This window comes from Propithecus coquereli, unplaced genomic scaffold, assembly GCF_000956105.1.
Source record: "Propithecus coquereli isolate 6110/MARCELLA unplaced genomic scaffold, Pcoq_1.0 Scaffold163, whole genome shotgun sequence".
In the NCBI taxonomy this organism is placed as follows: domain Eukaryota; kingdom Metazoa; phylum Chordata; class Mammalia; order Primates; family Indriidae; genus Propithecus; species Propithecus coquereli.
The window spans coordinates 3,838,734-3,856,436 of record NW_012140858.1 but is presented as its reverse complement, the minus strand read 5'-3'; the positions used below and the strand labels follow the sequence as shown (position 1 = coordinate 3,856,436).

Sequence of the window (17,703 nt, the reverse complement as noted above, 5' to 3'; positions counted from 1 at the left end):
CTACTAGCGGGGTGGCTTTGGATAAGCTATCTCCAGTCTCCAAGACTTCATTTCTGTAACTATAAAATGAGGCTAATAATAGCAACTAGCCAACAGATAATCTACAAAAAGTGCTGATCCCAGTGCCTGGCCCCCCGTTAATGCTCAAAAAAATGTTAGCTGTTATTTCTGTTTAGCAATCTCCTGGAAACACCCCGACCCCAAATGTTAAGCCACCCTCCTTCACATCTGTTTCTGGGGGACAGCAAAAGATGTTCCTTCCTAGAAGACCCTCCTTGACCCAAATCACCTAGGCGACTTAGAATTTAAGGGAAATGCAGGGGGCTAAGGCTAAGCATTACTGCAAGCACACCAGGCCCTTTCAGCAGATAAGAAATCAGAGAGGCTCAGAGAGGCAGAGTGACTTGCCCAATGCCGCACAGCTAACGAGAGGTAGCGCCTGGTTCAAACTCAGGACGGTTGGACCTGTTCTCCTGTCCTGGCAGCTTGCACACAGACAATCTTGGTCGGATGTGTCTCTCACTAAGTGTATGACCTTGGGTAAGTCCCCTCCCTCTGTGGCCATCTGTGAACATCCAGCACCAGCATTTCCTGAGCTGTGGGGATTGGGGGGTAATTTCTTCCACTAGGTTATCAGTGGGGAGAGGAAAGGTGGGTTCCCATCTCACAGAGGAGAAGGCCAAGGCCCAGAGGGGTGAAGGGCACATCCAGGACTCCAGTGAGAGACAGGCTCCGTGGGGTGCAGCTCCCTTGTGGATCCCAGTGGGGCCACAGCTGCAGAGGCCTGGACACACCTTCTTGGCGTTTCTTCTGCCCCAGAAATGGGGCATCCAGGCCGGAGTCTGACCTCATCCATAACATCTGCAGAGCAGACTCTGAGTGCCAGTTGGGACCCAGGTCCCAGCCTGGTGATGTCAGCCCACGGGCCGGCTCCTTGACATGGCAGCCCAGGCCCCAGCTGCGGCCTGGCCAACCCCTCCACTCCAACAACCTGGGCCGGGGCCACCAGCCGCCCAGCTCCAGCCGCGGGCCTGACCCTTCCCCACTCAGCGCTCACGTCGTCGTCGGTGAGTGAGCGAGGGCCTCCCCTGCCCCGATCTGAGACCCTGCCTGTTCTCCGTGCGGTGGAAAAATGCTGCCATTTCTTTCCAGGGCCCGAAGCCTGAGCGGGTGACTCCGGGATGATTCACGAAGCCAGGGTGGGATTTTCCACTCCACGCTGCAAACAACGGGGCCTCTGAGAGGGCTCAGAGCCTAGGGGGAGCGGAGCGGGGGCTGCAGGCCTGTCTGGAGGAGGTGGAGGAGGCCTGGGCTCCGTGCGCACGCAAGCAGAGCCGTGGAAACAAGCAAGCAGCCCCCTCTGGGCTTCCCCCAAGGGTCCTGGCCTCCGACAGCCAGACCTAGGGGAACCCCATCCCATGGAACAAGTCCACCCTTGTGTCCAGCTGCAACAGCCCGCCTGCCAAGCCCTGCAGAAAGAAGCGAGTCCTGGCTGGCATCTCCCCTGGCAGTAAGCAATGAGAGATTTTACAGGCCTGAGATTTGGGAGACCTGAGTCCAGTCCCGGGTGTGCTGCTAACTGCCATGTGACCCTAAGCAATGACCTTTTGGTCACTGGGCCTCTGCTCTGTGTCTATAGCCTCATGGGGTGGGCAGGGGTCTCAAAGGGCCCTCCCATCTCTAACCATCTGGGCTCGCAATTATTCCCAAGAATTCCCACAGGGCACTGAGCCTTCCCCAGTCTCTGTCCTAGGAAGGGCCTGCTAGGACAGAGCTTCTCAGCACAAATACAGCTCAGTATGGCCTTGAGCAAGTTCCTTCATCTCTCTGTGTCCGGGCCTCAGTTTGCCCAGCTGCGAAATGGGGATGACATATCTGCCTTCTGGGATAACATGTGTGCATGCTGGTCATTCTCCATTTACTCCCCAGACCCAGGCTGTGCCCTGGGAGGCTGACCTCTAACACTGCACGCCCAGGCTTCCTTGCCCTCTGGCTGCTGGCTGAGTTTGTTCAATGGGAGACCTCAGCAAGAGACTACAGAGGAGGAGAAAGAGGACGGGGTATTTCTCTCCCTGCTCCCTGCCATGTTCTAGTTTGTCTCCAGACCCTGTCGGGGAGACCCCTGCTCAAGGTTTGAACTCTCACTGGGTTCTGGTAACATCTTTCTTTCCCCTGGGACCTTCAGGGCTGGGTGTGGTAACAGTTTCCTGCAGTTTCTAGGCCCCATGAGCTTCACCAGCCCCTGCTGGTCCCTGTGATGCTGGCCACACCTCTGGAAACTGTCTCTCCCATAAACTCTCCCTGGGGACCCTGGCCCCTGCCTGGAGCTGACTGGCACAGCATGCAAACTGCTTAGCACAGGGCCTGGCATGCGGTAGGTGCTCAACCACGATATGCTAAAGACAAAGCAGAACAACCCTCCATTCTCCTGAGTTCTCGATGATGCAGGCGTAAGGGGTGAATGTCTCAAGATCTAGCCCCAAACAAAAGCACGAAGGCCCTGGAGACACGACGAGCTGCCCCTCCAGCTACGACCTGGGGTGGGCTACTGGGGAAAAAACGAGCAAATGAAAACAGGTCAAGAAGCTTTGAGAGAAGCCATGGGTGCAGAGGTGGGAAAAGAGGGGGCAGTCCTACCCCAAAGCCCCTCCTGCCCAGCTGACATATGTCATGGTACTCTATCCATTCAGGCTCCTGGGCTGTCCCTGCTCTACCGACTAGCCCCAGGTTAGTTAACGTTTCCATAGCACAGTTCTCCGAGCAAGTGTGAGGTTGTGTCCAGACCCTCCTGGTTCTCTCAGTGCAACTCTGTCCCCACCTCAACACCCACCAGCAGTCCACAATCACAGCCACAGCAGTCCACTAGGACCCAGGCTCTAGTGCTGTGTGCTGACATCCCTCAACCCACTCCGTCTACACAACAACCCTGAAGAGGTAGGTGGTACTATGTCCCCACTTTACACAAACAGAAACTGAGGCTCAGAGAGGTTAAGCGACTTGCCAAAGATCACACAGCACCAGGCCCCTAGAAATTCAATCACCATTTGTGCAAAGATGAACAGATGGCAGGATAAGGGAACGGTTCAAACGCAGGTCATTCCTAATCCAAAGCCTGCGTGCTTCTGTAGTATGCACAGCCCCTCCTCGTTCCCCTGACAGGCGAGTTCTGTATAACCTCAAGGAGTCCGGCCTGGGAGTCAGGACAACCTGTTTTGTAAGGATCAAATTCCTTCATTCATTTCACACAGTCACAGAGCATCTGCTGTAGGCCAGGCCCTCAGCCGGGTCTCCCCGAGGTGACGCTGGAAAAAAAGTGCAAGCACGTGCAAATGCCAGTGGCCTGATCATGAATAAATAAGGCCTTGACTTGCCTCCTCCCAGGCGTGGGGCTTCTGTGCAGCTTCTGTGCAGCTCTGTGAACCGCGGCCTCCCCGCCCCAACTCACCCAGGGCCAAGCTCAGCTTTTCCATGCTCCCCCCGCCCGGGGCTCCCACGGAGCTCCCTCGCTCGGCAGCTACAACTCCCGGCAGGCCTCAGCCCAGAGCTCTGTCTCAGCCTCTGCCAGCCGGTCTCCTGCACCCCGAGAGCCCGAGGAGCAGACTGCACACGCAGACACAGCCACTGCACCCTACTCAGGCACGGAAAGGTCCCAGTCATTTCTAAGGGGGGAGCTCTTCCAACACCCTGTAACGGGGGAGCCCCAGGGAGAAGAATTTCCCCAAAGTCACTCGGCAAAACTTGCTTCCCGTCCAGTACAGCTTTATTTGCAAATTCTCTGCAAATTCTCAGGTCATCCTCCCAAGACGGAGGCAGGAGCTACTGTTATCTTACACTCTACAGAAACTGAGGCTCAGAGTGGATCAGAGTCACAGAGCTATAAAGGGTGGAGCCAGGATTTGAACCCAGGTCTGCGTGCTTCACTGCTGCTCAGATACGCCTCTTCCATTATGTTACTCTAGCGTCTGGTGAAAAAGAAGTGACCAGGTGGCCACCTGCTACCCAGTGGACAAAGATTCTACTTCTTGGTTCCTACTGGAGTGAGGCTAGCTTCCAAGCTGGGGGAGGGTGAGGACAGGGGACAGCACAGGGCAAGAGGCAGGGATGCCATCCACGTGGTTGATGTCCTCCCTCTTGCCCTCCGCAGTGAGGGCTGGGGGAGCAGGAAGAGCCTTGGCCCCGGCTGGAAGTCAGGGCCCCCGAGTGCATCCCAGATCCTTCAGGAACATTCTGGGTGGCCTTGGCCAAGTGTTCTGTCTCTCCAACCTGGTCAGTCATCTGTAGGGCAGGGAGGAACACTGACATCCTGCACTCCATGAGGTCCCAAAGGAAGATGCCAAGCGTATGGGAACAGCTCATAAACTTGGCGGGTTACTGAAACAGAAGATTCTTTAGATGTTGAGCCCTTCCTTTGAGGACAGAGACAGGACCTGACTCATCTCTGAAGCCCCCAGCCCCCCAACCCTGAGTCCCAGAGCCCCAGAGTGGACACTCAGGGGGATGGGACGACATGTGCTGGTCTTGGAGTCTAGAGTCTGACTCTGCCTTCAACTCTGCCTCCCACGTGCTGTGTGGCCTTGGGCAAGTCCTGGCCCTCTCTGGGCAGTCTCCTGTCTTCTCACCTGACCAGTGAGAAGGGTTGAACTGAATGACACCTAGGCATCCATCAACTGATCAGGTTTACTACAGTACCTCCTTCTGAGGAGGAGATTTGGCAGGAGGCCTCAGTTCCTGCTGACCCAGAGCCCCAAGTTCCAGGGGAAAGGATGTGATTCAGGCACACGCAGGCCCACAGGCAGATGCTACACTCTAAAAAACCACTCCTGCTCCAGTTCTGCTGGCCTGGACGCGGCCTTCCCCTCTCTCCACAACACATGTGACCTTGGGAGGAGGGCTGGCCTCCCCCACTTGGCCTGGTCTTGCCCTGTGGCCAGGGTTGAGACCATAGACCTCACCACCCTCTGTCAGGAGGGGACAATTCACTGCCTTTTGACCTCACTGCCAGTGAGCCCAGCGCACACACAGCTTGGGAAGCTGAGCCGTCGGGGCCCCAGGCACCTGGTGCCAGAGCTGGGCTGGGTCTCCCGGAGAGGTGAAAAGGGCTCCTCGTTCTTTCCTGGGGAAAGTGGTGGCTCCCAACTCTCTATACGGCCAATTTCACAACACGGGAATCGAGCAGAATGTTGACATAATTGCAAAGCAATGCATACAATTTCCATAAGTTCTACAATACGGTTATAATAAAAGTGGACTCTCGGTCCCCTTGGAGACAGACTGAATAAATATTATTCTTAATGATTATTAAAACTCATTAAGTGTGTTTGTAAGGCCTGGGAATTCCCAGCATCTGCCACCCTCTCTCCACATGGTAGGGAGGCCTACCCTCAAACACAGAGCCCAGGGGGAGAGCCGGCCTCGGGAAGGAGCCCACCCCGCGGTGGTCAGCTCCAAGGCAGGAGAATAGAGCCGAGGCCCAAGCCTTCTGGAAACGCCATCCCATCATTCCCCACCCGGAGGAATTGGCCTCCAGCTGTGGGAAGGTCGTTGCCCCTGGAGACGGTCCCAGGCAAGCCGGAGGCATCGACCCTGAGACCATCTCCTGCACATGGAATGTTCTTTCTTTCCCCTTCCTTGTTCCCTCTGGCTCACGCTGACCCTCCTCATCCCAAACTCCTCTACCAGGAGCACAAATCAAACGCCTTGAGGCACCGGCCAGGCAGGTAACATAAATGGGTGAAAGGACTCTGGCTGGAAAACTCAGTCGGGAGAAGTGGGGACCAGAGCAGACAGGATGGGCTCGTCTTGTCTAAAGGCAGCCAAGGGCCACTGCCACACCCACTTTCCAAGAGAAGCTGGTTGCCGACTCTTTTATAAGAAATCTCTCGCATGTTTTAAACGTTAGTAACTTATTAGATTTTTTAAAATAGAATGCTGCACGTGCCAAACAAAACATACCCAGGGCTACCCATGTGCGACCTTTGTCCGCAACTCCCGGCTGAGCTGAGGGGCTGGAAGTAGGAGCCCTGCTTGGTGAGCTGGGCTTTGGAGGCCGCTCACTTGCTACATAAGCCGGGGCCAGTCCGCCAACAGCTTTCCATAAGCCATTTGACCTTTGCAGTTGGGTCAGCAAAGAATGACTCTGGACCTAGGCCAACCAAAGCCCAGGGTGCTCTTCACCTGGGGGTGGCCACCAGACCTGAGTCTGTCCCAGCGGGTCATGAATCTGGAGCAGGGCCTGGGTCCAAGCCAAGGTTGTGCCCAGAAGCAGCTCCCTGCTGTAAGTTGCTCCTTTTCCCCTGCCGTCGCCAGGAGCAGCGATTTGACCCAGTCACCCGCCCGAGCTCCAAGCAGCATGCAGAGCCCGCCCAGTCTTACCGGCGAGCCACAGTCTCCCTTGGGCCCCGGAGGCCCCATCAGCAGAGGGAAAGGTGTAGGTCCTGCCAGGTGGAAGAACGAATAGCCACTGCTCGTGGGCCGTGGGCTGGAGGACAGGAATTGCGCCGGGGCCAGTACCAAGGCCGAGGTGGTCTGCCGACGGGGCTGGGCCGGTGTGGGGCTGGGCCTGTGGGTCATGTCACTCGATGGGGCATCCCCGGCTGCCTTCCCAGGTCTGAGGGGCACAGGCTTCCGGGGGCTGCTCTTGGGTCTGGCTTTCTTCGAGGCTTTGGATCCAGTGGGTTTCTTGCTTCCAGTGGGGGCTGAACCAGGAGTGGGGGTGGGAGGTGCCGTCTGGGGAGTTCTGGTGCCTGAGGTTGGAGGCACGGTCATGGCAGCTGGCTGGGTGGTCCTGGTGGAGCCAGCAGTGGGGGCAGGAGATGGGGGCAAGACAGTGGGCTGGGGTGGCTTGTGGGTGCTGATGCGGGCAGAGGCCGGCTTACTGGCATGGCTGGTCACCTTGGCCCCAGTCTGGGCTACCGTGGGAATGGGCTTTTCAGAGGAGCCAGTGGTGGGAGGTAGGGGCTGGGTGCTGGGTGGTGGGAGCCTGGGTGTTACGGGGTTCCTCCGCATCGGCTTCACCGTGGGACGGGAGACTTTGGCAGGCATTGGGTGGGAAGTGGGTGGCACCAGCTTCTGGGTGGGCGGGGCTGACTTTGTGAATGAAGGTGGAGCTGTTTTCCGGGTAGGGTGGGGGCTTTTGATGGGGGCAATTGAAGGAGAAGGGGCTGAAGGCTCAGCAGGGAGACTTTTGGGGATTTGGGTGGCTGTGATCTTCCGCGATGGTTGGGTGGCCGCAGGGCGAGGAGTTCTGGTGGGGCCGGCCAGAGAGGCTGGGGGCACAGGGGCAGGTGTGTTACTGGCTGACAGCTTGGCAGGTGGCAGTGGGGTCCGGGCTGGGCCTCCTGCTGCCGTATGCCGGTGAGGGGCTGTGGGGCTAGTCCTTAGGGGCTTGGTGGGCGTGGCAGGCACCGCAGTCACCCTGGGCCCCCTGCGTGCTGGCCGAGACAGGGCTGGTGTGGCAGTGGTCAGGTTCGCCAGGCCTAGCAGGGCAAGGTCGGTCTGGAAGGTGAAGGGTCTGCCAGAGTCCTGGGGGAGGAGGGGTCCCAGCTGGGGCCGGTGCGTGTCGGCCCGGCCACACTGCTTCCTCAGGTGGGTACAGTAATCGTGAGCGACCTGCGTCACGGGGTGGATGCTGAACTGGCACAGGGCACCTTCAAACTGGACCGCGTGCGGGCTCATCTTCCCGAAGAGGAAGGAGCCCTCGGGGTCGAGCACGGGGTCCCTGTGGAAAGGCAGCGGGACAGGCACCCGGCGCTGCCCACAGGCCGTCACCAGAGTGACCGTGCGGCCACGGAGCTCAAGGGCCAGGTGGTGCCAGCGCCCGTCGTGCATGTCGAGGTCGAAGGCCACAGAGCGCCGAGGCCCCAGGTGGACGACCGTCTTGCCAGGGAGGAACTGCAGGCCCAGCTGCAGCTTGCGCCTCCGGCTGCGGACGGCGAAGAGGAAGGCATGGTTCACCCGGTGGGAGCAGAGGCTCAGCACCAGCGCCAGCTCTGTGCCCAGGGCGGCAGGAATGACGGCGGCCGTGGGGGCCTGGAGCCGGGCCCGCTGCGTAAAGATGAAGCCCGACTGGAATGGAATGACCCCCGTGGGCGCGGGGCTCCGGCCGCCCCCCGCCTTTGTCCAGCTGAGGCCGAGCCGCTGGAGGACGTCCACATCTGAGAGGGCGGGAAGAAGGGAGAAGACACAGTCAGGGCCTGCTCCAGCCCCAGACACCCCCAGATGCACAGGCAGTGTGGACAGTCTGCCCACAGCTACCTGGTCCTTTGTTCACTCATCTAAAAATAACGCTGCCCCATGATGGCGGCTGACGGCAGCGCTGGAGCCGTCCAGCGCATATTGCAACACCTTGTCTGGCTGCATGATCTTGCATAGCGGGGTTAAAAACACAGATTCTGGAGACAGACCTCCCGGGTTCAAATCCCAGCTCTGCCACTTACTAACCCTGTGACTTTAGTGCCTCAGTTTGCCCATCTATTAAATGGGCTAATAACAGTCCCAACCTCAGATGGATGCTGTAACTATTATGTGAGTGTATACGCTTTTTTGAAAAGTGCCTGCGACAAAATAAGCACTTTCAAATGATAGCTACTAACACTAAAAATAATGATAATCACCAAATGCTAGTGCTAAGAGTGTTAGAGGTTGCCCAGCAATAACTTGGTATATTCCTTTTTCTCTACCTGAAAAGCCCTCTCCTCCACGAAGCAGTCCCATAAGTGAGGGACCAGGGTGACAGGAATGGGCACGTCCACGGAGCGTGGTAAGGATGTTCAGGGGGCCTGACTGGTTTCGCCACCTCCTCAGGAAGCCACCCAGTCCCCTTCCCCCACCTGAGGTTTCGCTCTGGCTGGAGCAGGATAGAGCTGCTATCTTCTGCTATCAGAGGGAGATGGCATTTCCGCTGACTCCTCCTCCTCCCTGTGTGGCTCTGGGGAGAGCATGAGAAGTAATCAAGGCATCCCTGCAAACTCTGTCCTCTGGTGAAGCATTTGGACATCTGACCGTGGTCTGGCCAGGTCACATCCGCCCAGTAATTACACCGGTGCGGCTTGCCAGGGCAAGAGGAGGGTTTCCAGAGTGTTTATGGAAAGGCTTCCTGACCTCGTCTCTGCCGGGCCACGGGACCCCCTTCAGCTGGCTGAGCTGCCAGTGTCTGCCCAAGTGGGCTCCCGAGCTCCCTCTCGGCGCGGAAGGAGGGGCTGCCTCCAGACCTGGGGTCTGGGTCAAGTGCTCAGGGCCCCCCCTCCCCGAGCTCAGCAAGCCAGCCCGGGTGCTGAATGCTCTCTTCCTGTCACCCCAGGCAAAGGCTGCGATGAAGGCTAAAGGCAGGCCTTGGCACTTTGGAGGCCCTCAGTCAACATTCTGAAACGGCTGGCTGCTGGTTGAATGGACGGATGGATGGATGGATGGATGGATCAGTGGATTGACGGATGGATGGATACATGGACAGGTGGATGGATATCTGGACAAACAGATGGACCGCTGAGGGAAACCGAGAACCTGGGTGCTGGCAACATGGCATAATACTTCCGCAGCAGGTCCCGGAGTGAGAAGGCCAAAATTTAGAGCCTGACAAGACCACCTGTGGGCCTGAACTCTGAGCCTGTTCCTTCCGCTGTCAAACAAGGCTATGAAGAAGAGCGCCTTCATCGCAGGGCGCTGGGAGGATGAAATGGTCAGTCTTCCTCATCATCCTCACCCAAGCCCCACACCAGGTAACTCTGCTCGGTCTCTTCCTGACCCTTGGGCCTCAATTTCCCTGCCTGTAAGGCCAGAGAGCCGAACCAGGCCGCGAGATGGCACCGTTCACAGTGTTCCAAGAATTCTACAGCTCCACCACGCTGTTTCAGGCTGGCTTGGATTTCAGACCCTCATTCTTCCGTAGGACCCAAGGGAGTTTCATTTCTCTTCAAATCCTTCTTTCTCATCCTTTCTCCCACCTGTCTGTCCCCAGGTTCCAAGCTAAAGTAAACCACTGCTAAAAGATTCTCTTAGTAGTATATCTTCTATGGTTTAATCCCTGAAACCCTCTTATTATCACAAAATACTGTTCACTACAGACAGCATAGAATGGGAAGAGCCACTTGGTGGCAGAAGAAGTGGGGGCAGGAAGCCATGAGGCCCCTTCCCCGAGCCCCACCTCGGGACACCCTCAGGCCTACGCACTTCCCTCCCAACACGTGACATGTAGAGCCGCTGGCACCCGCCCAGGGGGAATCGCAACTGGCCATGTGGCAAGGATGAGATGCCCCTTGTCATCCTCTCTGGGTGGGTTTCTAAGCTGACAATCAGCCAGTCTTCAGGCGTCGCCTGAAGACCATTTGCAGCTCAGGGGCAAGGCCCCAGACTCAGACACCTGGCACAGGTAGCCAGAACAGAGCTGCTGTGAGTCTTTGTCCACGGCAGCCCTCTGGGGGGGATAGGAAAGGATGCTCTTGCCCAGACTTTTCAGGTTAATGATAAACAATAATAAAAACTAATATTTATTGAGCACTTCCTACGCACCACGCATTTTCATGCATTTTCTCACTTGATTCTCAACAATCTATGAAGCACGTACTTTCTATTATCCTCATTTTATAGATGAAGTTCAGAAGTTAGATATAATAACTTGCCCAAGGCCATGCAGCTTATAAAAGGCACAGCTGGGGTCTCCTCTGAAGATGGGGAACCCTGGGAAAAAAAGGGGCTTGAACCCGGGCCACCTGACCCCGGGTCTTTGTTCTTAAGCACGATGCTGTCCTGCTCTGGAGCCTCCCAGACGCATTGGAAGGCAGGGTGGAGACACATCCAGAATCCCATCAAGGGCGAAGAGATGGGGGACAGGGGAATGCATTCAGTCCAAAGCCAAGATGAACGGACCCTGCCAGCTGGCCCCAGCTAGATCCCTTTATTACATAAACCTGGCTCCACACAGCTCCGGCCTCTCCCCAGCCCCCCCACCTCCCACCCCGGGCCTGACTCAGGACTCTGGACAGCTGTTCACCTACTTTGTCGGGGAAACAGCAAGCTCGGAAAATATGACATTTGCACAAAATGTTGCCAGGCAGCAGAAGTCTCTTCCGGGCACGGCCCTCGCCTCCCAGGGGCCCAATCCCTGCCTAGTGGCCAGGTCAGGCCACTGGGACTCTTGGCATGCTCGCTGCCTGTCCCAACACACAGGCCGGGCGTGGAGGAGGGGGAGGATGGTTATGTTCAGAGGCTTTGTGGCTGCTTGACAAACACATGTGGGAGAGGCCTCAGCTTCCATGGGCAGCTGTGGAGCTGGCCCACTGCCGCCCTGGCCCCCTGGACAGCTCCTCGGAGACAAGAGGGGAGAGCAGGATCTCATGGGAAGGGGGTGTGGGATTCCAGGCTTGGGCAAAGATAGCTGTGGCCTTAGTGTGTCCTCTCAGCAGTTTTTGGAGCACCCATGGGACAAATGTGGGCAACTGAAGCTTATAGAACCAAAGTGACTCACTCAAATTCTGCCCTGCACAGGGACGCAAGCATCACCCTTCCATGTTCCTGCACGGGGCCCTTCCTACCCCTTACAAAACTCCAAACGTGATTCTCTCAAGACCGAAGAGAATTTGCCAATGATAGGCTCCATTCTACTGATGGGAAAACTGAGGCACTGAGTTCCAATGAGAGGCACGGATGTCTCCTATCCGTGAGCTCTCAGACCCCTTCCGTCCTCTTTTGTCTCCCCCTGGACAAAGAGAAGAGAGAATTACCTTCAGGAACTCCTTGGGTGGAGGCCAGGTGACAGGCAAATGAGACTAAGATCCAGGAGAAGAGAAACCCCCTAGAGACCGGGAGACACAAGCAGACGTGGCATCAGCTTCCACCCCTCGCGCCCAGATCCGGCTAGCGCAGCCAGGAGTGGACCGCCCAGCCCCAGTCCCCCTCCCCCCGGTCCCGTCCGTGGCAGGTGGAGGCCAGGCCCAGGCTCCAGGACCCCACCAGAGCAGCCCACGCTCCCAGGCCTCCAGGAGCAGCCTCGCAATCAGGACCTGCGCACACGTGCAAACACAGCTTCACTTTGCACAGATAGATGAGCCAAGGTCACCGGGCAGGAAGCCGTGGGCAAGAAGCCCTGCCCTGGGCGTCAAGGGATCCAGGGTCCAGCTCAAAACCTGGCGCTGACTCACTTGGCAACCAAGGGCCAGCCCCTTCCCCTCTCTGGGCTTCAGTCTCCCTATCTGTACTATGGCCTCAAGATCTGGAGACCCTTCCCCAGTCCCCAGTTTGTGGGAGGCAGAGCCAGGGCTGAAAGGTCAGTGGGAAAACCAGACTGGTCTGCTTGGATGACTCATCTCCTCAAAGGGCAGGAGAGAGAGGAGACCCCTTAACCAGGCCCAGCGCTGCGCTCAGGCAGCTGCCTCCTTGGCTCTGTGCTGATGGGAAAGGGGAGGAAAGAAAACAGAAATGATGGGGGGTTGTGCACACCCAGGTGCAAACCTGGCCCTCTCGCTTATCAGCTGTGTCCCCAGCTGAGTCACTCAGTCCCCCGAGCCTGTCTGGTCCTCTGCAGCATGGGCAGACACTCCCCACTTGCAGACCAGGCGTGAGGATTAAATAAGCTCAGGCATGTTAAGGGCTCGGCTGAGAGCCAGCCACGAAGTGCTCCCTGGACAGTCCCCGCTGCCCTTATACTCTGGGGCCAGGAAGGGTTAAAGCTCTGCTCAGTGGCTCCTGCCAACGTGGGCAAGGGCGATGATCCGATTTCACCTTCCTGTGGGAGCAGCCACCAGCGACACCTGAAGCCACCTGGGGCATCTGATCCCCAGGCGGGCAGAGGGGAGGGTGGCACGTGGCTAGAGACGGCCAAGACGCAGGCAAGAGAGCTGCGTCAGGTGGGTGATGAGGGCTAAGGCTGGGACAGACAGGCCCAGGATGCGTTTCTAGGAGGAAAGCAAGGATGGTGTGCTTCTGGGGAGCCATGTAATCCAGGAAACCCGCCTGCCAGGTTGATGTCCAGAGCCCCAGCTTCTTCCCGGGCTCCCTGGGCACCTTGGGGGACAGGCTAACACCCTCTATCAACTCCCCCTACTTTCAGATTCAATAGTAATTTTGATCAATCGCATCCATGACTTGGGCGCTGTGAATGGTACTAGCGATTAGAGCCAGCCCTCCCCTCCTGCTTGTTCATGCAGGCATGGACTTCTGAGGATATTGGATGAATCTGGGTAAGTCTAAACCAATCCTGGGAATTTCATTTACCATGCCAGTGACTGGTTTAGGCATGCATATATGACCCAAAGGGGGACCATGAGATATGAGGGATACCTGATAGGGACCTTGGAAAAGCATTTAAAAATGACAGAGAGTTGGTTTTCTTCTAGCCTCTGCATGTGGTAGAGTGAGGACTTACTGCTTGGAGCTGCTGCAGCCATTTTGTGCATATGAGGTAACAAGCCCCTTGAGTACATGAGAATCGCAGAAGAATAATGGGTGTTTGATGACACAGTTGAGATGCTGAATTAACCAACCCTCTTCCTTGGGACATCTTGATATGGGAAGCAATAACCCCCCTTATTGTTTAAACCATGTCAAGTTAGGTCTTTGGTTACTTGTGGCATAAAGCAAACTAGTTCAAACACAGGTGCGGATGATGGCAGCTTGAAAGCCTTCTCTAGCTTCTGGGCCTTTGCACATGCTTCTACCCCCAGCATCTAGACGCTGCCCTTTGCCTGGTCAGTCCTTGCATATGTTAGACCCAGCTTAGCTGTCAGCTCCTGCAGCACATTGCACAGACCGCACCGCAGGATGTATTGAATGTGTGGCCATTGTTTTCCTGTTGATTTCCCTTTCTAGACTAAGTCCCCAAAAGGCAAGGACATCTGTCTTGTTCGCTCTTATATTCCCAGCTCCTGGCAGGCACATAGTAAGTGTCCAGTGTATTTCTGCAAGATGAATGAATATTACCCAGTATTACAGTACTGTGGACTTCAAAAAGTGGCTTCCCAAAACCTTAACTCCCCAGCTCTGACTATTTCCAGGGTTGCTCCTGGATAATCCCCAGTCCTTCCTCATCCTCTCCGATCTGCTGCCACTGCTGTAAAAATGCTTTTTTCATGGGGCCAGTCCTGCAGCTTACTATGGGCAACGACTAAAGGTCAGAGTGCCAAGTTGCCCGGGGGGTGCCTGGAGAGAGAGACAGAGCTAACCCTTCTGGCATGCCCCGCCCACTTGAAGTAAATGGCAGTAATATCATCCCTGGAAAGAAATGACAGGCAGCTTTGTTTCATTTGACAAATGGAGAAAACCGAGGCTCAGGGAAGGGAGGTACTTCCTCCCCCAAGTCACCCCCACAGGCCCCGGCTCATAATTCTTCAGTGCTATTGCCCACATCCACCAGAGGCACCCCAGGAAGCTGTGGCCAGATACACTGGGATGAGCTGTCTCCTGCAGCCCAGTCTTGACAGTTCCCAAAGCACAACTACACACCGAACGTTCTGAGAAGTCCTTCAATAAAGAAATTGATTGTACTTTCCGTCATTCAGCAGTCCCCAAATTTAGAGGACCAGGGAACTCATTTTTCTGAGTGTGCATCCTTAGGAGACGCTGCCCCTTGCTTTCCTGTGTTCCTGCAACCCCGCTTGTTTCTGTTCTGTTTCCTGCCAGCCCCCTCCCTGGCTGTCTCTTGCCCGGCATCTGCCCTCACTCCTCGAGTCCTCCGCTGTACTATGTCACACCCAGCCTTCCTAGGATGGATGCCAAGGTGAGGAAGAGAACCAGGTGGGAAAGGGCAGGTGTAAGAACCACACGTGTACTTCTCGGTCAATTTTTCTGGCTGTGGTTATACCAAGGTGACTACTCTGCAGAGAATTAGAGGATAAATCAGGGGGAAATGTTTTAATCCCTAAAGGTCAGGAGAAAGAAGAGTCACAGGGAACATGGATCAGAATCTTCTCTTCCATTAAGCTTCCCAACGCCATGGCCTCCTCCTATTACAGAAGTATTCGCCCCCCATTCATTCACCAAGACAAATGCAGCAGACCCTTTGGGGATCTGAATTCTGTGTGCACTGGACCCATAAACTTCCCAAGTATACAGCACATGTGAGTGGGAGAAGACCCTTCGAGATCATACAAGGGCCAGATTCTAGTCCCCTCGCCACTTTGGAGAGATGGGCAACTGAGGCCCAGAGAGGGGAAGTGACTTGCCCGAAGTCACACAGTGCTCTGACTCTGTGGCTTGACAGTCCTTTTCATTTGACTTGTCTCCCTTGGAGAAGAAACCGGAAACTTGCAGGGACTTCCTGCTTGTCAGCCACCAGAGTCCCAGCCTTCACCAACAGGAACAGAGATGCAGCCCAGGGAGCCAACAAACCATCTAAGTAAGCTCCAGGCATGGAAAGTTGGCTCCTGGAGGGAGGCCCCGCCGATTCTTTTGCTCCCGTTCCAATCCTGTTTAGGCTACTGCTAATAATGTTTAGTGCCTGCGCTGGCGCGGGGCTTTGTTCTTCTAGACTTCTGTTTGCACCACTGCCTCATGGGCCTTGGCTGGGTGAACCCCGGGCTCCAGCAAGTCGGGAAGCCCAGAGCACAGAGGCCAGGGAGGCCAGGAGGCAGCAGAAATGGGAGCCACGAGGAAGGGAACCTTGGAAATGCAGTTTGGCCATGCAGCCCTCCAAGAAGGGAACCCAGGTGTTTCTACGCCCTGCAAAAGGCCCTGTGCCAGGGCACCAAATGTGGCTACTCCTGGACAACTAGGCTGCCAGAACCTGCAGCATATGTGGGTGGTTTTTCATTCATTCTTGTTACCTGGAAACACACAGGATCTTGAAAACCCACACCGCTTGAACAGTCACTGAGGGCACAGAAATGCACAAGGAACGAGACCCTGTGGACACCCAGTGTTACTGTTCTCCCACGGCGCAAACGGGCTGGCTGGGAACCACAGAGTGGCAAAGGAGGTGGACCTGTCCCACCTGTCTCCGTGGGGACTGGCCAGAGCCCCTGTGCCCAGACAGCCACGCCCAGGCTCCTTTCTTCACACCTTCCACTTCCTCCATGGGAACACAGACAGGTCATCTGTCTGGACAGGATGCAGCCCAGAACTTTCCCATTGACTCACACACCCATTCAAGATGAAGGGAATAATACGAATAACAGCTGCTGTTTATTGAGCACTTACTACATGCCAAACACTGTTCTAAGCCCTTTACAAGCATGGCCCCATTAATCTGCACAAAACCTGGCCAAATGGGAACGAAGATGCCCATTTTGTAGATGAGAAAAACGGGAAGCAGAGAGTGGCTTGCCCGAATCAAGATTCAAACTCGAGCCTGCCTGATTGCAAGGCTAATGCTCCCTCTGCCCTGCCGTGGGTCCGTGTTTTACTGCCATCCTCTGTGGCCAATGGATAGGGCTCTCCACGTGCAAAGCCAGGTGTGGGGGTATTAAGAGTATCCTTGGACACAGAGATCAGGGGAGAGAATATGCCAACAAAGAACGGGGAAGTGTGCTCAGAAAGGGACAGAGAAAACAGGTTGCATTTGAGGGCAGGCCCCTTCCGGTGCCCCACAGGGGGGCTGACAGCTGCTGTGGGACAGCAGGGCCTGTGGAAGCGCGAGGGAGGGAGGATGCTCTGAGTGCAGGGAGGGAAGGAAGGAAGCAGACGCCAGGGATGTGCTCCATGGTCAGTGCCATGGAGCCTGGTCTGGCGAGAGGGGTCCCAGAGCAAAGCTAGGAGGCATGTCAGGGCCAAAGGGCACAGGATGAGGGGCAATGCAGTGGCCACGGAGGCAGGGAGGCAGGTAGACAGGAGAAGGCAGAGGCTGGGCCTCAAAGCAGTGTGAAGGACTGGCCACGTGCCCAAAGCTTGGGCCCCCCATGGGGTGCTTGCCTGGTGCCACTTTTCTGCCCAACCGCTGGCATCTGCCCTGGCACAAGGTCTTCTGGAGAAAATGAGTCAGCAGTGCGCTCACTGGTGCCCTGTGTGTGTGTGTGTGTGTGTGTGTGTTGCGGTGGGGAGGGGAGCCGGGGATCTCAACTAGCCAGCTTTTTCCAAGACATGGGGAAGAAAGGGGGGGCACCATCCCCTTGACTCCAGCTCAGAGCAGGCAGGGCATGGGGGGCAGGGCAGAGCTATAGCCCTGACCAGCCTCTTGGGGGTGTCCTGGGGTCCTGGGGGCAGGACGGAGAGAGGCGAGGGCCTGCTCCCATGCACTCACTCCCACACACACCCACACGCAGTGACCCGTCTTGCAGGCTCACTGTCTCACAACTCCCACCCACCAACTGGGAACTCCAGCCTCTGGGCCCCGGCTCTGCACCGCCCCTCCCCGGAGCCTGCTCCGTGAAGTCTCTCCATCTGTACAGTGAGGGGTCCCACTTAGTCTCTCCCAGGGCCCCTTCTGCTCGGACACGCTGGCTCTCTCGCTCTTGTCTCTTACACACGTGAAAGGGACAGGAACTGAGCTGCCCCAGAGAAGCAGGAAACAGAGGCACACAGACCCAGGCAGACTCACACACACGGAGGTTTCCAGAAACTCAGGGACGTGCAGAGCCACACAGTCACGGAGACAGGAGCAGAACCCGAGACCTGGTGACCTAGAAACTTGCGGACAATTTCACAAGCACAGATAGAGACGGAGATGTCCAGGCTCAGAACCTGCAGGCACCGAAATACCGGAACACACCAAGACAGCCCAAAACGGAGACCCCTCCTCCCCCAAGCATCCAGAACGCCCCCCCTCTGCCCCCCGCCGGCCGC

At 56.5% G+C, this 17,703-nt stretch overlaps 1 protein-coding gene across 1 annotated transcript in view; it reads right to left on the bottom strand.

Moving 5' to 3' along the window:
- The window catches only part of COL27A1 (collagen, type XXVII, alpha 1), a 146,383-nt gene that overhangs the window by 126,459 nt on the left and 2,221 nt on the right, over positions 1-17,703 (bottom strand). The window contains exons 2-4 of the mRNA XM_012641139.1: positions 17,459-17,601; positions 11,715-11,785; positions 6,373-8,153 (exon numbers count right to left, since the gene is read on the bottom strand). Of these exons, the coding sequence (XP_012496593.1) occupies positions 6,373-8,153; positions 11,715-11,785; positions 17,459-17,601 (1,995 nt within the window). The remainder of the gene's footprint in view (positions 1-6,372; positions 8,154-11,714; positions 11,786-17,458; positions 17,602-17,703) is intronic.